This window comes from Podarcis liolepis (assembly GCF_965112155.1).
Source record: "Podarcis liolepis genome assembly, chromosome: 4".
NCBI lineage: Eukaryota > Metazoa > Chordata > Lepidosauria > Squamata > Lacertidae > Podarcis > Podarcis liolepis.
This window is the reverse complement of record NC_139558.1, coordinates 81,500,259-81,524,239: the sequence shown is the minus strand read 5'-3', so window position 1 is coordinate 81,524,239 and position 23,981 is coordinate 81,500,259. Positions and strand designations below refer to the sequence as shown.

The window sequence follows — 23,981 nt, the reverse complement described above, 5'->3', positions numbered from 1 at the left end:
CAAGATTCTTTCTTTGTTTTACTAGGGCAATACAATCAAAATAAATTGACTTTTTCATTTTAGCAAACAAGCCTAACACGTAGTTGTCATACATTGTATACACTTTGTATAAAAACCAAGAGCATTCGTTCTAGAACACATTAGGAGATGCTTCCTTATTAATAGTGGGCACCTGGAGACAATCAGAATTGCCTTAATATACAAATGTAGACAAAGAAACACATTATAGTATTTTGAGATGTAGATTGTTGCTCAGATCTACCCATCTGATGAGTCTGGAAGAAACAGCGGTGTTCAGTACACCAGTCTTGATAAGTCCTTGTAGTTTTACAAATTAAAACTTTAAACAAGATAGTTTACATTTGGCATAAAAACTAAGTTATTGCAATTGAAACCCCTACGGCCTCAGACAAAACGAGACCTATGCACACACATGAAATTCTGTTCTGTGTTTAGCTTACAAATTGTTAAAAACCACAGAAATGTGCCACAAAAGCCACAGTCGTCAAAATAGCCACATGATAAGACAGGGAGCATGGACCGATTCAAACAAGTTTCACTGAGGAGGTACAGCTTGGACAAAGTGTTTGTACCACCTCAACTTTCCACTGAGTTGTTCTGTTGACAGTTCTCCCTGCGAAAACAGCGCCACAAGTGAGAAAGTTTAGCACCCCAGACAGGAGGCTAGGCTAGAAAGCTCCCCAACCGAAAAACAAGGCAATAATTCCTACTGCACAAGAAGTTTGTGCTACAACAAACCCATAAGATTGAATCAGCCCTTTGATTAGTAAGATACAGTGTCAGCAATGTGGAATATTCTTGCATCAATATATACCATACAGTGCTTTTTTAAAATATAACTTTCAATATTTCTTTTTTCACAAAGGAAAGGTAATGGATTTATACAGAGAGACGTCACTGAAACAATAAGGTATATCGCTTTGACATTCAGAAGATGTGTAAACTCCTGTCAATGCATAGCAACCACACTCTTGGGGAGACATTCTGGGTCCAAGGTCAGAGGTTTTTGCTCCCCATTATATTGCACCCCACCCCCGCAAGCAGTTCCATTCCCTTCTCCTCTCCCCAACCATTCCTGGGTTTTGAGTCAGCTCTACTCCTTGGCCACTCCGAATGCTTGCCAGCTTTTCCCTGACAGAGGTTTGGTGCTTCGAATTGCTCTGCAACAGCCAGACATTCAACAGGAGCCGCTTTGCCTGGCAGACGGATGCAATAATGGGGGAGCTGCATTTTGTCGAATTTCTGCGTGCCGCTGTTAAAGAAGGGGCAGCCAACATGGTGACCTTCAGATGTTCTGAATTCCAGCTGCCATCAGCCACCATCAACATGGTCAGTGGTCAAGGAGGATGGGACTTGGAGGTCACAACATCCAGAGGGAACCACATTGGCTGCCCCTTTATTAAAGGCACAGAGTCTCAATTAGAATAAAAGAGAAAAGAGGCTCCCATTCGAGTTCCGCAGAACTGCTCAGATATTCCCCTTCCTAGCCAGAAAACCCAGATTTGCTCCCCTCTGATGGCTTGGGAAATAGGGCAGAGATGTCTATGGCTGGGCCTTTCATGGATTCATTCCCTAAGAATCTCCCCTCCTTGGCTCAGAAAGCAATACAAATGCCTACATTTCATTAAAACAGGCCAAGCTACCAGTAAAGCAGTAGTGGGCAACCTGTGGCCCTCCAGAAGCTATTGGACTACAGCTCCCATCATTGCTAACCATTGGTCATGCTGGTTGGGGTTGACAGATGTTGAAGCCCACCATCTGCAAGACCACAGGCTGAAAACCACTGCATTCTTAAGTCCACATGAAAATACTGCATATTTTTTATTTTATTTTTACTTTTTATAGATTTTTTTATAATCCAAAACTTACAATACCCTTTCTGGCATGAACATCCCCCTCATAAATGTTTCCAGGTGCAGAAAACAAGAACACGTTGTCTTGCATTACAGCCCATCGCTTAACTATTCATTACAATAACCTCCATCTTTCACACTAGAACTAATATCCTGAAATGAAATGGAATTATATGAATACAGTATTGTGCTTCAAAACTGGGGGGGAGTCACTAGAAAATGTTTTTTTTTAAAAAAAAAAATGTTTCGCGCGCATTTCATTATTCGGAATGACAATCTGAGCTCATGCACTCAAACATGAAAATGTCAGATTTCAGAACTGGAGGCCAGAGCAGAACAAAGTGTGTCTCATGTAAAACACATACAAATGTCAGTGACAAATCTTACCAAGCTGTCCTGGGTTGAGATGCTGAATTTAAAGCCTGTTGTTTCATTGAATTGTTCTTGCAGCCTTGAAGATGAATATTTTTTTTAAAAAAATTACCGTATTTTTTGCACCATAACACTCACTTTTTTCCTCCTAGAAAGTAAGGGGAAATGTCTGTGCGTGTTATGGAGGGAATGCCTATGGGTGACATGCCTACGGATTTTCCTCCTCTAAAAACTACGTGCATGTTATGGTCGGGTGCGTGTTATAGAGTGAAAAATACGGTACCAGCCCCACCAATTTTTTTCCCACCAGCCTATGTGCCTGCCATCGTGTATTTTAAGCGTCACAGAAGTGGGTTTGGCAAGCTATGTGATCAGAAGAAATCATTACTCACCAAATGTGAGTGGGCAAGTGGCTAACTGCAAGGCTGGCTGAAAAAAATTAATCTGTTGTAAAAACAGAGCATTCTGTGCTTTATTGCTGTATAACAGTCTTAGTTATTGCAAATCAGCTGTCTAGGGTGCATAATCATAAACACAAGCACTAATGGAGCTATTGAAGATTTCTGTTGGATTTGCAGCCTGGTTAGCATTAATGGAAATGTGAGTTAATGATTCTTGCCCACTCTTCAGTTCACACATAAGGTAAGCCAAACCTTGGGTTGGCACAACTGCAAAGGTTCTTGAGAGACTCTCTGCACTCTTCCCCTTGTTCTCGTCCTGCTGCACTGCTTTGAGCTAAGCTATTCTTTGGCTTGGTGTGTTATCCACACATGGGATCATTGCTTGCTCTCCCAAGACAAACCACAAGCTGTAAACCCCCCAAAAAGAAATATTGGTTAAAACTGGTGCTTTTCCCCCCAGGGGGTTCTCAAGGGTACACAATACCGGCACCTCTGTTGTTGTTGTTAAAAAGTGTGGCACTTACTGCAATGACTTCATGGTGAGTACCAGTACCTATTTTTCTAGGGGGGGGGAGCACCAGTTAAAACTAATGGTTTGCCTGAAGCAGGACAAACCTCAGCTCCAGGGTTCAGATGACATGCTAAGCCAAACCATGGCTTAGCTCTTGGCAGTGCAGCAGGAGGAGGACCAGAAGAGGAGCACAACAGCTACCATCTCTTCTCTGGGAACCTGCATACTTACACTAACCCATGGTTTAGCTTATGCTTATATGTGAACTAGGCTGAAGACCAAAAGGGATGGGGTTTTCATAATACTAAAAAGAAAAAAGCAGCATAACTGGTCTCAGTTGCGTAAACAACTGGGGGAAAGACAATTTTTTTGCTCATTTAGAGATTTCTGGGAAACAATGCAACTTCCGAGGTCACATTTTAGGCAAACTTCTCTGCACGGCTTCCCTTCATAGAACAGGAACCAAACACGTGCATCTGATGTGGATATACATTGGCATGTCCTTCCTCCAACACCAGGATCCGGAAGGAAGTCATCCTATGTAGGCATCCACATGAAACTGTGTGGTGGTGAAATCTCAGCACCGCTGCAGGCCACTGTGTACACCCCAGTCTGCTATCTCAAGCCACTAGTTCCTGTTGCGGATGACTATCTCTTGACCACAGTCCACCTCATGTGTAACTCTCATTGAATGTCATTTGCTTGTGTCCTAAAATGCAAGTCTGTAGATCTGTGTCTCTTAAATACATCAGAAACAATAGAGAGAGAGAGAGACGAATTCAAAACCCATTTACTCTGGACTAGTCTTATTAAGACTTGAGTAGCGCTGTGGGTTAAACCACAGAGCCTAGGGCTTGCCGATCAGAAGGTCGGCGGTTCGAATCCCCATGACGGGGTGAGCTCCTGTTGCTTGGTTCCTACTCCTGCCAACCTAGCAGTTCGAAAGCACGTCAAAGTGCAAGTAGATAAATAGGTACTGCTCCAGTGGGAAGGTAAACAGTGTTTCCGTGTGCTACTCTGTTTCGCCAGAAGCGGCTTAGTTATGCCGGCCACATGACCCGGAAGCTGTACGCCGGCTCCCTCGGCCAATAATGCGAGATGAGCGCCACAACCCTAGAGTCATCCGTGACTGGACCTAACAGTCAGGGCTCCCTTTACCTTTACCTAGTCTTATTAAAGTTAATGAAATTGTTTCCCAAGTAAGTTGGGTTGTGGACTTGCTTGCTCCTGAACAGGAACTCTATATGTACCTCGTCTTACATTTTGGTGCAAGTGGGTTCTTGCAAGTGGTGCACATGGGCAACTTTCTCTCATAGGGAGAAATCAGATCTACATCTAACATCCCCTTTCAACTGATATGGTGAAGCCTGGGAGAAATAGTTGGATCTAAGGGAATTAGTTCCCCATCCCCAACAAGAGCAGAATATAAGCAACACTCAAAAGTTGGCAAAGAGGTGATTTAGCTTTTAGGCATGAACCTGAAACTGCACAACATGGTTTATTTGGGTCAACAGGGTTTTCCTTTCCTTTCCTCCCTTTCTTTAAAAAAGGTCAATACTCCCTGTGGCTCGAGTGTGAATCTGTTATGTACAATGCAATGAAAGCAGCAAAGCCATGTAACACAACGCTAAATGAACGTCCGTCCTCTCTCTTAATCAAACATCGCTCGGAGATCTCGCCCGTGCCGAAAGGTTGGAAGGAATGCAGCCGCAGCAAATGAGCCAAAGTGCCTTTTGGATTTCTTGGTTTCGGAAAGCATATATTACAGGGTTGATGATGGAATTGTACGTGGCCGGGAGGAGAGTCGCGTAGGTGTATATTGAAGGATAGGTGTAGTCGGCTATTAAAGAATAGAGTGTGAAAGGCATCCAGCAAGCGGCAAAGGTCCCCAGGATAATGGCTAAGGTGGACACTCCTTTTCGGGTCGTCACATAGTGGGAAGTGGCCAGGAAGTGGTGCTGCAAGGCGATCTGATGGGCATGGCGCATCACGATTTTGCAGATCTGAATGTACAGCTGGAGCATGAGAGCAAACATGAGCAAGAAAGAGACAGAAAGGATGGCCGCGTTATTTTTAGTGAGCGGCCGGATCACACTGCAGGTGGACTCGTCTTTCAGGCAGTTCCAGCCCATTATAGGTAGCAGCCCGATACAAATGGAAGCTCCCCAGAGCAGAACCAGCATGATATAGGTGAAAGTGACAGTCCTCTCTGAATTGTAAGTCAAAGCATAATAGAGGGAGAGGTAACGGTCAACCGTGATAGCCAGCAAGCTGCAGACAGAGGCAGAGAAAGAGGCAACGATCAGTCCAACCGTGACCAGCTTGGTAGATTCCGACTGGAGAAGGTAGGCAAAGATAAAATTGAAGATCAATCCGATCCCTGCCAAGAGATCAGCCAAGGCCAGGCTTCCTATCAGGAGGAACATAGGGGCACGGAGACTAGGATTATGGAAGATAATAAGGACCACCACGGCATTTTCACAGGAGATAAGGGTTCCTGAAGTACACAAGACAATATCCCAGGGGTTTACTATGAACTCTGGCTCTGGGTCACTGGCAGGAATCAGGGAGGTGACTGCAGCCGTGACATTCTCTGCCGGACTGGCTTCTAAGTGATCCGGAGGCAGCCACGTTAAATTAACCGTTGGGTCTTCGTTCATATTTAAACCCGTCCTCTTCAACGAAAAGACAATTTTTTCATTTTATTGCTCAGATAAACAGCACTTTTAAAGGAGCATGCAAAAAATTAAAAAATAAAAAATAGCCCCCTCCCTCCCCCACCTGCCGTAAAACAGCCTAAATCTACCGGGCAGGCACCCATTACATAAACATGACTGTACAAAATGTGGGTGGTGAGAGGAAACACAATGGATTTGAAACAGGATTTCAAAGGAAAATGAAAGGAAGGCAAACGAGATCAGAGCAACACTTGCCCCCACCTGCTCCTTCATATCAAAATAATTAAGGACAATTGCAGAGATATAGGGTCCTGCCCTCGATAATAAAATGCGATACGACGGCTAGAGCTGTTGGAGATAAGGATTTTAAAAGCACACGCACGTAGACGACACCCAAGTTTTATTTAAAGACCGAAAAGCAGCATGGTGCTCGATGCATAAAAAATCCACATCCACCATTTCGGAGCAATTAGTTAATCTGTAACCTTGCAAACAGGCATGAGAGCTTATTACCAGCGAGCCCTGAAATGTAATCGATTTAACAGGAGAAAAGAAGTCTCGCAAGTCCCAATACAGTGGGGAGGGCAGCCTATCAGCACCCAGGGCTTAAATAGATCTTGGAGGCACTGATGCTGAAAAACCCTGGCAGCGGGGGAAACCGGAGTGAGGAGGGGGGGGCAGGTAAACATAAAAGGGGGGAAAGGAAAATGTCATGCAGGGTGACGGGGGCGGCTATCGGCATAACCTCCCCACCCGGGCAGACGCATGGAGGAGATGGATGGCACACAGACACACAGATAGATATATGATCACAACACAGTCAGGAGAGCGAGACGAGCCCTCTTGCGCGGTGGTCACCTTGGCTTCTCCTCTGGAAGAAGAGGAGGAGGAGGAGGATTCCCGCTTCCTTTCTATGCAGCTAGACTTGCTGCCGCCGCCGCCGCCGCTTCATGCATGCTCATTGTTTGCGCGGCGCAGGCAAGTGGAAGGCAGGCAGGCAAGGAGCGAGGCAGGCAGGCAGGCAGCCGTCGCCGCGCCAGCTCCAGGCTCGGGGCTTTGCAGAGAGAAGGAGCGCAGGTGGGAAGCGCCCCCCTCTCCGTGCACGCGGCCGCCTGGCGCATCTAGGGGCGGGGAGCGGAGGAGGAGGGGGCGCGAGCACGCGCGGGAAAGGAGAAGGCGCGCCTCTCTCTCTCTCTCCCGCCGAGCGGGGCACCACGTGAGCCGCGTGGCGGAAAAGGCCGGCTGGCGGCTCCGCAGAGGCGGCGCGTTGGTAGACACCTGCTGCTCTCCAGTGCGCAAGCGCCGCCTTTGGGCGCTTTGGACCCGGCCGACGTTCCTGCCTCGATTCCCTAGTCCGCTCCGGCCACATTTTATGTTCTGCTTTTTTATCCCGCTTTTTCTCCAACCGCTTAGGCCCCGAGTGGGGATTGGAACCGGCGTCTCCCAGGTCTTACTCTCGCGCTCTAACCAGTAAACCACACTGGCTCTCCCTGCCGCCTCCCTTCTCACCGCTGCTCCCTTCTCACTGCTGCTCTTGCTTCAGACCCTCATCCCTCTGCCTGGAGAAATTGCTGTTGTTTAGTCGTTTAGTCATGTCCGACTCTTCGTGACCCCATGGACCAGAGCACGCCAGGCACTCCTGTCTTCCACTGCCTCCCGCAGTTTGGTCAAACTCATGCTGGTAGCTTCGAGAACACTGTCCAACCATCTCGTCCTCTGTCCTCCCCTTCTCCTTGTGCCCTCCATCTTTCCCAACATCAGGGTCTTTTCCAGGGAGTCTTCTCATGAAGTGGCCAAAGTATTGGAGCCTCAGCCTCAGGACCTGTCCTTCCAGTGAGCACTCAGGGCTGATTTCCTTCAGAATGGATGTGTTTGATCTTGCAGTCCATGGGAAATCGCCTCTGCCATAAACTGGTCAGGAGGCAGCTGCTGGCAGACCCGCCTTCGGTCATGTATGATGCAGTGATTCCTGGGAAGGTGACCTTGTGCATGTGCAGAGTGCCTTCCTTTCCCTTTGAATAGCTACAGCTGCCCCCCACCCGCCAGAAATGAAAAAGAGACATCGGCGGGAAAAGTAGTTTGTAGGCGCAGCTCACTTCCAGCACTCTTTCATTCTTCCCTGCCTAGGGCAGACATGAGCAACAGAGGGGTGAGCAGGATCTGCTTTGCTTCTTCTTAAGGCTTGTAGGCCCATCGGTTGGAACCAGGCTACAAAAAAAAGTGGCTTTGAAAAAATGGCAGAATTAAAGAGCAGCAAGGTACCATTGTGTGCATCCGTGTTCCTTCTTGCAGTGAGGTCCAGAGGGTGGCAAAATAAGAATAGGACTTTTCAGTGGTGGCTCCCCAACTGTAGAATGCTGTCTTCAGAGAGATGTGCCTCGCACCATCATTATCAGCTTTTAGGTGCCAAGCAAAGATGCTCCTGTTCACCCAAAGTGTTTGACTCTTAACTGGTGGATACACAACCTTCCACTGTATTGGTGTTCATCTTTGAGTGGGGTAAGGCAGAATTTCCCCTTTTTAAGTTACTGCAGTATCAACACTTTCAGCCAATTAACATTATTTTATCTTTCTGGTGTATTTTAAATTGTGTACCATGTATGCTTTTATTAATATAAGTCGCTTTGAGTTATTTTTGTAACAAGCAACAAATAAACACAATAACTAATCAATCGTTTTATTTGTATGCCGCCTTTCCGAAGTTAAAACCATTATTCATGGTTTCTTCCACTGACTCTGCCATCCTTGCCCTGGACTAGAATAATGCTTTCCCTGGCATTTGCACCCATTAATTTAACAGAACCTGCATCCTGCTTAATTGCAAATAAAACCTCAAAGCTGTCTCCCTCTTTCGGTGAAGGGAGATGGACATCTTAAGTTCCTTCTGCCAATTAGGGTTCTTCCAGGTAAGGCCTTGATATTGTAAATGGGCCATGCAGATATTATAAATGGGTTCCTGGCAACAGATGTATCAGATATCCCCTGGAAAGGTTAAATCTGGATTAAAATGGGTGGGTGGAGAGAAACGTATGGCAGTTTTATGCCGTCGGTGTTAGGTGGATGCTGAAAAAAACTTCCAAGTGTGAGGAGCACTGATCCCACAATAAAAACATGTCTGATCCTCTACCAGTTTTTCTCTTCTTTCAGTTCGTCTCCCACCTGAAGGCTGAATTTTATCAAAGCAGCCAACAACATGTAGAGTGGTATGCAACTAGGGTGTTCCATCAGCACGAGGATTCACCCTTGTGCACTGGAGCTTCCTCCCCTCCTCTCTGCCCTCTGCACCTCCTAAATACGTTCTGGGGTTTCCCTCAACCCTCTGAAGCAGATTTGGGGAGGACATGAGGTGAGCAGGGGGAGAGGAGAAGAGAATTTCCATTATGCAAGGGCAGATATTTGCATTCACAAAATGAGTTCCTTAGGCCTACATTGCATAGAACCCATAACTTCCTACACAGAGATAATCTCTGAAAAAGGGGGGAATAATTTACAGCCTTGTCACTTTTGATGTGCAACATATATGGGCTTTTTTGGCCAGACATGGAAAGAAAGGGAAGGGGCTTTGAAGCAATGACAAGGCAGAGGTCATAGATTTTTGGTTTCAGTTCTCTGATATTTCATGAATCTACCACCACCCAGATTACCCTTCATAGCCTGTTGGCAGACTGTATTTGAGATGAAAACATTTCTGTGGAGGATGGGGTCGCAGTAAAAGCTGCCTCAGGTCAGGCTCTGGACGGTAAAACACTTGAAGCTTATAATCTGCAGGTCATTACATTTGCAGGTCATTACAAAATCCAGTTAACGCCTGTATGCTATTTGCTTTCTGGACCTCTGGACCAAATCACTGTAGAGGTTAATTTGTGAACTTAATAAGTGTATTCTCTCAAAATTAGCAAAATGTAATGTGCTACAGATCTATGGTACAGTGGTGCCTCACAAGACGAAAAGAATCCGTTCTGTGATTCTCTTCGTCTAGCGTTTTTTTCGTCTTGTGAAGCAAGCCCATTGACGGATTAGCGGATTAGCACTATTAGTGGCTTTTAGCGGCTTATCTGCTGATCAGATCAGCTGATAAGCGGCTTAGCGGCTTAGAAAAAGGGGGGGGACCAGCAGGAACGCGCAAGACATTGTCATCTTGCGAAGCAAGCCCATAGGAGATTCGTTTTGCGAAGCACCTCCAAAACGGAAAACTCTTTCGTCTAGCGAGTTTTCCGTCTTGCGAGGCATTCGTCTTGCGGGGCACCACTGTACTTCCACTCTATTGGGTGCAATCAAAGGGATGTAGACTGTTGGGTTAAGGCACGGCAGGCTTGGGTTCAAATTCTTGTTCAGCTATGGAACTGTGTGTGTGTGTGTGTGTCTGTGTACACACACATATATACACACACAGGGCTGCCAACTTGAATAAAATATTGAGGGGACCCGAGTAAGCCCCACCCTGCATAATTGATCACATGATGCAGCACATGCATACCATTTGAATGGCAATACCCATCAACTTTGGGAGGGGACAGCCCCCCCAAATATTATATGGGGGGGCAAAGGAGTTGCCCTACGTACACACATATACACAATGTCACCAGTGGACTATTCCTCTATTGTAAAATCCATTTGTGCCAGACATTTCAAATGCATTTATTTAACCAAGCATCCTGGTAACATTTCCACGAAATCTATCCATTGCAATCAAACTTCCCTGCGAAGTTCTTGTGATTTTAACATGGGGAATGTATCGCTTTGGTGGTGGTGGTGGGGAGTCCAAGAATTCATCCGATTACATAGCAACGAACCCTGTGCCTTTTATTCTGGTGGCTACATGCATCTGTTCTATACGCTGTTGTATATCACTTGTTTAGTTGGCTGAAAATCGCCCGTCGGGGAAATCAAAGCAACTATAAAAAGCTTGCCTGAAGGATTTTAAATATAGTAAAGAAAAAAGAAGAAGAAAAAGGACTCGTTTCTCTGGCAAGGGCTGAACTACAGAGTCCCACTCTCAGTGGAACAAAAGCAATCGGAAATGGCAGTCATGGGAAATCTTCAGTGAAGCGGCAGTCTGCATTAATTTAAAATGTGCACGCCCGCCCAGGAGTGACATATGGATTTTGTGCCTTGCAGTGCGATGAAGCTTGTGACACCTGTTTCATAAGCACACACCAGCCTGCTTTTTATTTTCTCTCTCTATAAACTGAAGGTAAGAGCGCTGCACCAATCTGACACCAAAAAAATTGTGCGGAAAAGTCACCACTAAATGCTTGCTTTAGTTATTTTCAGACTAATTCTAAGAACTCAGCACTTTTGGTTAGAATTCCTTTTATGGTCTCTTTTTTAACCAGCACCTTTAATTTGAGGTTGGAATGCACACTGTATTGAGTTTGCACACCCATATTGGGCAATATTAGCATGTTTAATATCACAATTTGTCACTAAACCTCTCTGTGTCCCTAATTATCCAACACATGTGAAGATCACACATATGGAGGCATGATTCCCCTCCCCCACAGAACCTTAATCCAGAGCCATTTTGCATTTAAGGATGATATGGAAGAGTTCTATAATTGCGTACATTCCTTGGGGGAATTAGCAAGAGCCATTGATTCCCAATTTGGATTCAGATTGGAAAGTTTAATCTGTGTGCAGAGTGGAAATGGTGGCCAGAGAGCAAAAAATAGCTTTGCTGCTTGAAACACCAAATGCAATGTTTGCAGAAGAATAAGATGGTTAGCTGCTCAAGTACAAATTTATGCAAGCTGCCCTAACCCACATTTCCTGGACTGCCGATTTATGCTTAACTATGAAAGAGACTGAGACAAACAGGTGAATAATATCACTGTCACTGTATAAGGGGCGAGGAGTGGTGCTGAGGATTTGGCAGGCTGAAATGGAGCTGTACAAGCCCTGAGGGGATGCTTAGGCGCAAATGACACAGGTTTGGACATGATGGCAGGAAGATAGGGAGATTTAGAGAATAGGGGAGGTGGAAGGAAAGCATGGAACAATAATCACCTGTTCCAAGGAGAAGATGAGTGATCCTTGACTCTCACTATAACACTACGGTTTGGTGCTCAGTCTTCAGGGCTTCATGGAGTGACTGGCCATGAATTCTTGGGCATTTTGCTATTTGATGACCAGACACCTCATGGGGTCAAGAAATATACAGTGGTGTAGGGGACTCTCTTCTCCTCCTTTTCTTCTTTCCTTCTCTTTTTCTTTTTTCTCTTCTTTCCCCCTTTCTTTTTCCTTCCCTTTCCTGCTCCTACAGTATCCTCTATATCATACACCCTAGCTTAGTGTTGATGATTATTATTGCTATTCGTTTTATTCCAACACACTTCTCTTTACTAATTTCCTCTGTGTGTCTTTTGTATATAGTGTGACGGGCACAGTTCTCCAAATGGTGGGAGAATGATTCTGTGAATCCACCCTAATAATTTTTAGCTTCCCTCCTTGGATGTTGCAGTACAGGTGTCAGTTGGCCATGGGCTATGAGAACAATGTCAGTACTCTTTTTTATAATTTTTTTAAATTAAATTTTCTGTTTTTCAGTTTAAAATACTCATTTTTACATCCTTAAGATATCAGTGACTTCCTTTCTTCTCTTTCCATGGTTCATTTTACATATCATAAATCCCTGCATATTTTACAAAAACTATACCATTATTACATCCATCAAAACTTATTTCCACTGTTGAATTTATCTTAATGCTGCCAGTGTCCTCAGCTGTACACAGTTATATTCAATAAACATTTTCCAATCTTCTCTAAACGTATGTTCTTCTTGTTCTCTTATTTTATTTGTTAAATCTGCAAGCTGCGCATATTCTGTCAATTTAAGTTGCTCTTCTTCTTTGGTTGGGACCTCGCTCGTTTTCCATTTAACAATGTCAGGACTCTTTCCTAGACTGCTCTGTAACTGGCCTTGGTATGGCCTACACTGAATACAAGAAGCAGTACTGTGAATAGTCATCGTTTGGAGGGAGTGGGGACAAGTATAGAGTGCAAACACACTGATACCATCTTTAATGGGCTGCGTGGATTTTCCTTGTGAGTTTGTCTTCTGCATTGTATGTCAGAGTGTATGTGTATCTCTGAGCTGTCTACCTTAATTTCCTCAGTTGTCTCTTCCATCTTTGTCTCTCAGGGGAATACAGAAGGTGACAGGAGGGTGTGCTCCTGCTCTTGAAGCATGCAAGTGGGTGGATGCACTGCTCGGAGCATGGCAGGGCGTTCCGTGGCATATCAGTCACCGTGACTATTTTTGTTTCACTGCTACAAGAAAACGAATGTTTATGACATGTTCTTCATGAAGGAAAGCCCTGAAGGGCATGATCACAGTCGAACCTTTATTATGCAGACCTTGGTTATATAAATCAGCGCTGGAATAATTCTGGAGGAAAGTTCTCAAATATATTCTCTCCTAACAGGAATATACTTGCAAACAATAACATACATATTCTCAGAGATTCTAACATTAGGAGAGAAAGGTGAAGCAAGGTCTAAGAATGTTTAATTCTGCAAGTGCTGACCTAGGTGTCATCTGAACCTGGGTTCATGGTTTTGCTCTCTCAAAACTAACCATGAGTTTTATTCAAGAATTGTCCTGTGGTTTATGACTCATGGTTTTGTCCTGCAGAGCTAAACCAGGTTCAGATCACACATTAAGCAAGACCATGGCTTAACACAGCACGGTGCAGCAACAGAATGACCAGGGAGGAGCAAAGCAGCCACAATCTCATCTTGCAGAGCCCACGTACTTGCACATTCACTATAAACCATGGTTTGGCTTAACATGATGTGGAAACTAGGTCAGTTATTAACAGGTGAAGCCATGGGGATGCGGGAAGAGTGTCAACACCCGCTGGTCTGTTGTCTGTTATGCACCTTTCCCAGGCAGAGTCTGGACCTGGAGAGTTGGCCAACCCTACTGAGGGGTCTTTTCCTTCAGAACCCGCTCACCTTTGATGCGGTTCAATAAAAGCTTTTACTTTTACTTTCAGAGGTATTTTGATGGCACACCAGCAGAGAAGGGCTTCTGTCCCCATGTCCACCATGTGGGCCTCTCCTAGAAGGCATCTGGTTGGCTATTATGGAGAACAGGGTGTTTGATTCAATGGCCCTAATTTAGTCTCTCTTACTACATCCTTATGCCCCTTTGGCTGTTCCTAGAGTGCAGCCTAGACATTAGGTCTGCAGGAGCTCCCCCAGCAACGGAAGATGTGGTCACAGTCCCCATGGCAACAGCTGTTTGCATCGCTGTGTTCTATTGAATCATGTGGAGACTTGGGACAGGTTGGTATCAGCGGTGGGGGTGGGTAATAAGCAGCAGAAAGCATCCAAGAAGGAGTCAAAGGCAGAGAGGGAGAGGTGGAAAAGCATCCCCTGTTGAAGGCTGGGAAGCAGGGCAGAGATGTGCCTCTAAATCCACAAATCTACGTTGGCGGGGACAACTTGCCAGAACCTTTCCCTGTCGGTATTCTCCAAATTGACTTTGGAGGATACTGACTTTTAAATCTATGAAAAAAGGAAGGTTTAAAGTTTGGACATTTTCTCCTGCCAATATGGTACTAGTAAAAGGTAAAGGGACCCCTGACTATTAGGTCTAGTCGTGGCCGTCTCTGGGGTTGCGGTGCTCATCTCGCTTTATTGGCCGAGGGAGCCAGTGTACAGCTTCCAGGTCATGTGGCCAGCATGACTAACCCACTTCTGGAGAACCAGAGCAGTGCACGCAAACGCCGTTTACCTTCCCACTGGAGCGGTACCTATTTATCTACTTGCACTTTGACGTGCTTTCAAACTGCTAGGTTGGCAGGAGCAGGGACCGAGCAACAGGAGGTCACCCCGTCGCAGGGATTTGAACTGCCGACCTTCTGATCAACAAGCCCTAGGCTTCTGATCAGCAAGCCCTAGGTTTAACCCACAGCACCACCCGCGTCCCTTAATATGGTGCTAGCCACCTTTAAAACAAACAAACAAACAAACAAACAAACAAACAAACAAACAAACCGATAGCCTTTCCAAAGTAATCAGATGAGCAGCTCATTGTAAATACAGAAAATATGTTATTATGATTAACAGTTACGTTTGCTATAAGCTTGTAGGTCTTTCCCATTCTTGGTATGAATTTATTGAAGATGGTCATGGAAGGGCAGCCAAAATGATCATGGGACTGGAACAACTCTCTTAGGAGGAAAGGTTGTGACTTTTTAGTTTTGAAAAAAAGCGAGTAAAGGGAGGCATGATAGAATTGTATGGTATTATGCATGATGTGGAGTATTGGACAGAGACTTTATTCTTCATAATACTTGAACTTGGGGCCATCCAATGAAGCTTGAATGGTGGGAGTTTCCGGATGAACAAAAGGCAGTACTTCTTCACACAAAACACAGGTAAATGCTGCAATTTGCTGCCGCAAGGTGTAGTCATGGCCATCAGCTTGGTTGGCTTTGAAAAAGGTTTAGACCAGGGGTTGTCAACCTGGTCCCTAGCGCCCACTAGTGGGTGTTTCAGGATTCTAGGTGGGCGGTAGGGGGTTCTATGGCACAAGCTGAATCCTCCTTCCATCGAGCACTGGTGGGTGGTAAGGAAATTTTACCGTCAAGAAAGATGCATTAGTGGGCGGTAGGTATAAAAAGGTTGACTACCCCTGGTTTAGACAAATCCAGGAGGACAAGGCTATCGGTGGGTACCTGTGGAGGGTATATTTTGCCTCCACTGTTGAAGGCAGTAATGCTTCTGCAAACCAGTTGACGGGAATTGCAGGTGGGGAGAGTACTCAGCTCCTGTTTTTGGTTTCTCATTGGTATATGATTGACCACTTTGAGCACAGGATGCTGCACTAAGATAGCCTTTTGGTCTGATGCAACAGGGCTCTTATTACTAACAAAAACAACAACGTAAGCTAAATCTATCTAGCACCTGGCGACACATCAGAATACCATACCCTCTAACATGTCCAGGCCCAAAACCAGGCTGCATGGCTTCTGAGCAAGTCACATGACCTGCGTGAGATTGCAGCCCCACCAAAAGTGCTTTTTTCAGGACTGTGTGCTTCCATGAGAGCACAGCACCCAAAAACACACATTTGGGAGTGCTGTGTGAGAATGAAAAAAGCACTTTTGGGGGGTGAGATTGCAACATCCAAAATGGCTGCTGGCTCTTACATGAAAAAATGGGATGTCCCGGTTTTCCCAGGACAGTTGTGGAGTATGGAATACTGTTTTTGGTAAGCAGAGTTATATACTACTTTTTCAAAACCTGCACCCCTTTCTTTCCTCACTCTCACCCAAAGAAGGCCCTCAGAAACTTGAGATCCTGGGGCCACGTGCCCTGAGGGCTGAAGATGGCCCTCTGAAAACAAAGTCTCAGGCCAAAATCCTAGACGTCCCCAAGACATCTAGTTGCCGAAATTCACCACCTGGCTGGAAACATAATTGTGATTCCTAGAAGGAACACCGTTTCCAGAGCTGGTTGCTCTGGCAACACATACCTTTGAAATGGGATTAGAGGACGGAGGATTGGATCAACATGCTTGGCCAGGTGCAAGATAACCAACAATTTAAGAGGTAAGAACTACGTCTGTTGTCCTTTGTCCCAATATCAATGCTCATTGGTGTTGGGGTGAAATGTCATGTTTGTATTAAATCAAACTTACTTACAACTTACCTTTCCTCTGCTCTTTCCAGACATGGTTTACAATTTAAAGCTCTGTGTCTGAGCAGACCCCCATTTTATTTTATTTTTTGCTCCAGAGCTTTCCTTGCAAAAAAACCTCCACTCTTTAAAGCTCAACTGGCGCAAATGGTAATCCTCATAAAATCCGAATTGACGTTTGCTCAGATTAAGCTTTCAAGAGTGGGTTTTGGAAGGGAAATCTGGGGGCAGAATAAAAATGCTCAGACACAGAGTGCACACCTCTGCCGGGAAATAGCAGAGAGAAAGATAAGTGTGGATAAGTCGTTTGTGGTCTCAGATTTCACTGTGCACTAGTTAGCCAGTTTATTTATTTCTATATGCTGCAAAGCTGCGGGAAACTATTTGATTTAGTAGATCTGCCAGCATGAAAGTTTCCGCCATAAAGCACTGCCACTGCTAAGGGGAGGGGGGAGGAAATGCAGCAATTCATCTCAGAAACAGCCTGTAGTTTTAAACCAGTATAAAACAGATGCGTGTTTGAGTGTAGATCTGCCTAGAAGAATATCAGAGCTGGGCACAGAGACAGGAGTGATTTTGCCAATGCTTTTAACACACTCTCCCCGCCCCCTGTCTCTCCCTAGGAATACATCGGAACGTAGAGGCACAGTCCCAGGCAAGTTGTCAAGTATTTGTGCTGTGATCACTGCTGACAACAGAATTTGGGTGGGGGGTGGCGGTTTGGGGCATGGTAACCTCTGTGCTACCCTTTATCCCAGGAGAGCTAGTACTTTGGCTACTCTGTGTAAAGTGGAAACAGCAGTGTTGTTTTTAGCACAGTGGATCCTCAGCTGGCCTTGGGCTTTGGCAAATCCTCAGCCTTGCCACCCTCTGAGGCTCGTTCTGGCTCTGATGCTTTAGAAGAGCGGCCAAGAACCTGTGCTTTTTCAGATGTTCTTGGGTGACAACTCCTGTCATGACTGACCATTGGCCATGCTGATAGGGGCAGGTGGGAGTTGTCATCCAGCCGCATCTGGAGTTCTGCAGGTTCCCCATCCTTGCTTTTGGAACATTTACTGAATCCTAGCCTACTTTAAGGCGAGTCGCGTTGGCATCACCACCACCATTTCCATTTCACATTGCTGCCTAGGGTGTTTTTTAAGAGAAGGAGAAAGGTGGAGGCAGAGATAGAAATTTGACAGGGCTTCGTAGAACAAAGCCAGGGCCGTGTGTGACGAGGATTCTGGCCTGCCTTATTTCTACCATCGCAGACAGTGGAAATTTAACTTGCTGGATTGATGGGCACTATTTAAATGGGCACTGTTTATCCACACTTCCTCATGCCTTGCTGCTTTCTCCCAGGGAAAACCGCTCTTTAGTGCTCAATTGGACCAAACAGCAATTTCGGTTTTCTCCAGATTGACATTTGCTCCTATATATCACTAAAGGATGAGTTTACTCTGTGAAAGCAGCCAGGCAAGGGGAAAACCACTCAGACCCATGCCTCAAAAGCACAGGTCAAGTGGGAAACCACTTAGACCCAGGTATTCTAGACGCAGGACAAATGTGGCCAAGCAAGCCCTGACTCTTGAAGGAGAAGGGGTACGTTGTCCAATGAAGAGAGATGGTGGCGTTGCCCCAGGCACTGGGAATGACAAAGCCCAAGATATTTCCTTTAATATTCTCTCTGTCTTTAATATTCACTCTTACTGTGTTTTGGTAAAATTGCAGGCAGATGAAGATGTTGGACGGTGGGTGAAAGACCCTGTGTGAGAGGCAGGGAAGGGAGGGTCTCCCAGGGTGAGAGGCAGGGGAAGGAAAGAGATGCTGCAAGGCAAGAGATGGGAGGGTGCATCCTTCTCCGTATGGGATAAAAATTAGGATATACTGGTGAGATAGTATTTCTCTCTCTCCCTCTCCCTCCCTCCCTCCCTCCCTCCCTCTTTCTCTCTCTTATTTTTTTTGTTTAGATTAGTTTGTTGTTCTATTGTATTGTGAAAAGTCTTAATAAAACTTTATATATAAAAGGCCCACTAACACAAATACATGTAAATATATTTAAATACTTCTCTTCAGTCTTAACTCCTAGGCTAGAAGAGCTGGCTAAATGCAAAACCGTACATCCACGTTATAAAGCAGACAGGTGAGGAATAAAGTGACCAGACTTCAGACAAATAAAAATCCACCCTGGATTGACGGATTTGTTTACAATGACCGAATTAACTCAGTATGCACATATATGAGAAAGGGAACGGCCTGCTAAAGCTGGACAACCAATTTTATTATGTTGCAACACAGTTTCAGAGCAAGATTCACTGTCCTTTAGATCTTTGTGTTTTTTATGCCACCCTTCAATGATTTCTCCAGGGTGGTTTACCAGAAGGAATGAAGGAGTTAAAATGTAAGTTGGGGAGATTCCACACCACTGATCTAGTTCTTTTAAAAGGAGGGGGGAAGCATTTATATTGCAGACACTGCAAAACCATGTGGCAAGCTGTTCCATAGGCTGTGTATGAACTATTTCCTTTAATATGCCTTACGTTTCCTGCCATCAATTTTATTAGATGTCTGAGAGAGAGACATATTGTCTCATGCGTTGCTGCTGTTTTCCTTTTGTTGGCAAACCCAGGCCCACCGCTGAATGGTTCGTGACAGAGGCAGCTCTGAGGGCGCAGGCATCACCCAGGTTGAAGGAGCTGGCACGGCCTCGGCCTTGCCCAGCTGGCTGGGAATTCCATCGTTCCCCTTATTCTGTGGTATGTAAGTCCTTCACTAGCCTGCCTCCTTTTTGGCCCATCTGGCGTGATTGCCCCTAATGCTTCCCTGCAGTTGAGATTCCACACGATGATGTAGCTGCTCCATGTTGGCTTGCTGCTTACAGACATTTGTGGCAGCCTCATACCCTGTTGCTGTAACATTCGAATAAAGCTTCCCTTCCCTCTCTATAGCAGGTGTTGGGAATCTCCAGACCGTGAACCAGATTTGGCCCATGGGGCTTGAAATATACTCAGAGTCCAGAGTGGATTTCATGCTCTTTATTCAGCTCATAGTGGAGAGGAGGAATGGAAGTTCCGCCAGAATGTCTGCTTTATATACATTATTTACACAATGGACCCCATGTGATTGGCTAATTCCGGGATTCTCCTGTAGGCCAATCAGGTTGCGGATTCACTTCCACCTGGAGCTGGATTGGGTAGCTCCTGTGGACCAATCAGACTGCTGCATTCTGAATCCTATTGTTCTAGGACCAATCAGACTGCTGCATACTGAATCCTATTGTTCTAGGACCAATCAGACTGCTGCATTTTGGATCCTATTCAACTCAGTACATAACAAGGCTGTTCTTCAAAAACCACGCCCACCTGCCCCACACCTAGCATGGTCAAGAGCTTCTACTCCACAACATCAGCTGCTGCCATCAGGGAGAGAGACAAGCCAATGTCGCCATGATGAGTCCACTTCCTGTGCCACAGGTTCCTGTGCCACATATGCAGTAGAAATCCACAAAGCAATGAGCAGAAGCATTTTTATGTGCAGAAAGCAGAAACCATCAAATCTTTGCTTCTGATCATTGGCTTTTGGGTTGCCCTCTATATGCTCCAACTTGTGCCCCTCTTTTGCTGACCTTCCTTCCACTCTCAGCTCCATGCCCCTGCCAAACTACCCTCATCTTGTCATGTAACTTCCTTCCCTTCCATCCGTTCAATTGGTGCACCACGCCACCTCTGCCTCCCCTGGTTCTTGCTTGTGTACTCTTTGCTGCATGAATATTATTACGTTGTCTCTCCTCATGTTTTGCCTCATCCAGCCTCTTCTTCATTCCTGAATCCTAATATGACAGGGATGGGGTTCTTGTGCCCCTCCAGAAGGTACCAGACTACAACTCCCATCATCCCTGGCCATTGGCCATGCAGGCTGCAGCTGATGGGAGTTGTGTTCTAACAAGATTTGAGTGACATCGGTTCTCTATCCCTGTGACAGAGCGTATCTTCAGAGCAGATTGTTCAACGGGTTTAGCAATCATTCCCTGTAGTAGTAGCATTAGGGTGGCCATATCTTGAAGAGGACAGCCTGAGCCGCTGCCAGTCAGAGCGGGGAAAAGAGGTGCATGGATGCGCCTCCACAACCCTACACAAATCCAGGGTAGAGTCCCTAAGACGGTTGGTTGACGTCTTGTACGCCTCCTTCCAGCAACTCCTGCAGCCAAGCTGGTGCCAACTGTATTTCTCTGTTTTCCTTTGAACCACATCAGCAAGGCCGAGAGGGGGCAGGTCTTGGCATCTGGGCAGCGCAGGACCTCCATACACACTGCCCAGGCTTGCACCCCAGGTAGGTCATTTGGGTGCTGCTAATGCAGCGGTTTGACTTCACCCCCAGAGGCACACTCCACTGTCTCTTAAGACAAACGGATGCCAACAAATAGTGAACCTTGTTGGGCATAATTTTTGGAAAGCTGCTGCAAGGGGAATTTGATTTGCTGTTCCTTCGTGCCACCTGCCACCCTCTCTTTGCTTGTGTGCAGTCCTGGCGCACAGATGTAGAGCATCTATGGAATACGACATCCTTCTCTCTTGTCTTCAGGTGACTCAGGCAGCAAAGAATGCCGTAGCCTCAGAGAGGCTGCTTGCTCTAGCCAAGCCAAGGCCACAAGCCACAGAAGCAAACAGTAAGCCTATCCTTTTCTTGGTTACCATTCTGTGACAGGTTGAGGGGTTATGCTTTCCCTTGCTATCAACCCCCCCCCCCATTCATTCATTCATTCATTCATTGAATTTCTCTATTGCGTTTATATCCCACCTTTTTCTCCAAGGAGCTCAGGATGGCATATCTGGTTCTCTCCCATGTCAATTACTCCCCACAACAACCCTGTGAGGTAGGGCCAGGAGGAAGCTACTGGCCCAAGGTCACCCAGTGAGCTTCATGACTGAGTGAGGATTTGAACCCTGGTCTGCCATGTCCTTGTCTGACACTCTAACCATAACACCACATTGGCTTTCTTGTCCATTTCCAACTTTTTGTACAAACGTCCCCTACTCCCCCCCCCCCCAATTGTTTAGACTGCACCAAAACATCATATTTTGTTCAACTGCTTGGGGAGTTTCTTGGCTCTTTTGCCAAGGACTCCTCTGTTGAGCCAAGATTTAGGAAAGAATCAAACTGAGGAAGGAGCTCCCCATTTGCATGGACTGGCGGAGTCCCCCCAACCCCAGGCGACTCCCAAGTGGAATAATGACTCAAGACAACGTGCTATGGGATTAAAATTGGCCACAGCTTTATTAAGTTTCAGATGTAGGGAGAACTTGGCTCAGGCATTGGGCGTTTATCCTTCCCAGTCCCCAGCTGGGGATCTGGGGGACATCAGGGTTATCCAGAATGTGTGGGGATTGGAGTGGCTCTGGAGAACATATGCTCAAGCAGAGAGCTTGCCCTCCATTTCGCCGCCGTTGTAGAGAAGAGCAATGACAACCTCTCAGCGTATGGCCAATGCCTCCCCTCAAGACCCCTTTAACAGGGAACTCTGGGATTGCCACTGCAAGGGGGTGTGAGTCGCGCTTCACGCCCTCCCTCCCATTTAGGGAAGATAGACTAAAGGATTCCGTGCAAGGCCTGAAACCTCCAAAGTTGTGACGTTTTGCTATGGGGAAGGCAAAACCTGCCAATGCAGGAAAATTCCTTTCCGGCCCTTCAACAGCGACCATGACATAGCAGTGCCCACGTACCTGTGGAGAAGAGGTTAACCTGCAAAAGAAGGCTTAACTGAGGGAGGGCAGGGTGGGAAAAGCTCTGGAGCCAACTGATGATTCCCAGGTAAGATCCACCCTCTGATGTGTGGCCAGGGTGGTCCCTCCCCCTACCTGGCCGATCCTCTGGCAACGCCTCCTCAGGTGGGATTGGGCAACTGGCTGAAGTAGGTGGAGACCGGGGGGCTGGGTGCACCCACGCAAAAGGCGCCCCCCATTTGATGTGGGGAGTGGTCATTGCTTTCCCAGAGCTCAGAAGACACAGAACTTTACAAATCATTGTGAAAAATCCTTAGGACTCAAAGGACAGCTGTGTAGGCAGAAAGTGGAGAAGGTTTTACAGTGGTACCCTGGGTTACAGACGCTTCAGGTCACAGACACTTCAGGTTACAGGCTCCGCTAACTCAGAAATAGTACCTCGGATTAAGGACTTTGCTTCAGGATGAGAACAGAAATTGCGCGACGGCGGCAGCAGCGGGAGGCCCCATTAGCTAAAGTGGTGCTTCAGGTTAAGAACAGTTTCAGGTTAAGAACGGACCTCCGGAATGAATTAAGTACGTAACCAGAGTTACCACTGTATAAGATGTTCCAGAGCAGGCCCTTTTTGAAACCAATGAAACTTAATGTCAAGACATTTGTTATTAATTTTAGTAGTAGTAGAGGGAAGAGGGAAGGCAACACTCTCTGGCCACACCATACATTGAAAGCACTCTGATACCACTTTAAACAGTCATCATGGCTTCCCCCAAAGAATCCTGGGAGCTGTAGTTCATTAAGGATCCCGAGAGTCATCCTAGCCCCCTAACAGAGCTACATTTCCCAGAGTTCCCTGTGAAGATGGACTGATTTGTAATTCACTCTGTTGATTGTAACTCTGTGAGGGAAATAGGGGTCTCCTAACAGATCTCACCCCAGCACAATCCAGGGAAGGGCTGCTGCTGCCTAAGGTGAGACATGACAGAGCCAGACTGCTCTTGGCACTATAACGCAGATGAGATAGCTTAAGTCTTCTCAAAAGGCTGAAAATCTGAGAAGTTTTGCTGATTGTGACCTCACTGCATCTTCAGGAATGTGTTGCTGCCCCCGAATTAAACCCCAATCTAACGCTTCTGGTTTGCTCTTGCAGCAAAATCTGGAAAGTAAATCCAAGGAGCGGTTGTTGAATTTGCGAAGCTTGGCAGACTCTCTGAACTTCAGATCTACATCTTAGGCGGTGGCAATCTTTACCAAGTTTCCAAGCCTGCTCTTCAGTATTTACCTGGTCCTCACATTCTTGAAATCAGCCATCCTGGGAGCGTAAAGGCAAAGTGGACATTACTCAGCCTTGACATTGACCAACTTGAGGAAGTGATTAAAGTATCTTGCACCCATCAAATCTGTAAACTGGGAATGATGTTTCATCAGTTTGGGAGGCTCCAGTCTATTGCTCGGTTGAGTAAAATTTTGGTCCTGCTATTTCCCTAGGTTGGGGGGGGGGAGGAGGGCCTAGCTCTTAACACAACTTTGAGAAGTTCCTATGTCTTGCAGGGTCAACATTATTTGTTTATCTATTTAATGCTTCTAAACCACTTCCCCGCTAATGTTTTTCAAGCGGTGTACAACAGAAATATATATTTAAAAACATGAGTGATATTCAGGGATATGAGTGATATTCAGCTAAGTTTTACTCAGAGTAAACTCATTGAAACCTTTTAAACTGTGGGTTTAACTCTGTGACATAGGGGTCTTTATAAAAACAACTACTGAACTCCATTTGTCATTAATGTTTATGTTTG

At 45.9% G+C, this 23,981-nt stretch overlaps 2 protein-coding genes and 2 long non-coding RNA genes across 4 annotated transcripts; 1 reads left to right on the top strand and 3 right to left on the bottom strand.

The window, feature by feature from the left end:
• Positions 1-2,412, bottom strand: LOC310704956. The gene is made up of 2 exons (XR_014525118.1): positions 1,803-2,412; positions 1-1,686 (listed from the first exon to the last, which is right to left on the bottom strand). It is a non-coding gene; the product is annotated as an uncharacterized lncRNA (long non-coding RNA).
• Positions 2,413-4,225: 1,813 nt separating this feature from the next.
• GPR12 (G protein-coupled receptor 12) lies at positions 4,226-7,075 on the bottom strand. The gene is made up of 2 exons (XM_083500934.1): positions 6,695-7,075; positions 4,226-5,833 (listed from the first exon to the last, which is right to left on the bottom strand). The coding sequence occupies exon 2, from the start codon at positions 5,816-5,818 to the stop codon at positions 4,814-4,816; it is 1,005 nt and encodes a 334-aa protein (XP_083357060.1). The 5' UTR covers positions 5,819-5,833; positions 6,695-7,075; the 3' UTR covers positions 4,226-4,813.
• Positions 7,076-12,608: 5,533 nt separating this feature from the next.
• Positions 12,609-13,932, bottom strand: LOC310704947. Its single transcript, XR_014525110.1, has 2 exons — positions 13,793-13,932; positions 12,609-13,105 (listed from the first exon to the last, which is right to left on the bottom strand). It is a non-coding gene; the product is annotated as an uncharacterized lncRNA (long non-coding RNA).
• An 84-nt stretch (positions 13,933-14,016) lies between these two features.
• On the top strand, positions 14,017-23,581 carry LOC310704929 (sperm microtubule associated protein 2-like). The gene is made up of 7 exons (XM_083499034.1): positions 14,017-14,129; positions 16,128-16,398; positions 17,110-17,141; positions 18,542-18,608; positions 19,095-19,221; positions 21,047-21,131; positions 23,333-23,581. Exons 2-7 carry the CDS (start codon positions 16,361-16,363, stop codon positions 23,347-23,349), a joined length of 366 nt encoding a protein of 121 aa, XP_083355160.1. The 5' UTR covers positions 14,017-14,129; positions 16,128-16,360; the 3' UTR covers positions 23,350-23,581.
• Positions 23,582-23,981: the final 400 nt, after the last annotated feature.

Coding starts and splice junctions, on each gene's coding strand:
- LOC310704929 (XM_083499034.1), top strand. CDS start 16,361: ATGCTTGGCCAGGTGCAAGATAACCAACAATTTAAGAG. Junction 17,142..18,541: donor ACGTAGAGGCACAGTCCCAG/GCAAGTTGTCAA, acceptor ACTTCTCTTCAG/TCTTAACTCCTAGGCTAGAA. Junction 18,609..19,094: donor CCACGTTATAAAGCAGACAG/GTGAGGAATAAA, acceptor TGGCAAACCCAG/GCCCACCGCTGAATGGTTCG.
- GPR12 (XM_083500934.1), bottom strand. CDS start 5,818: ATGAACGAAGACCCAACGGTTAATTTAACGTGGCTGCCTCCGGATCAC.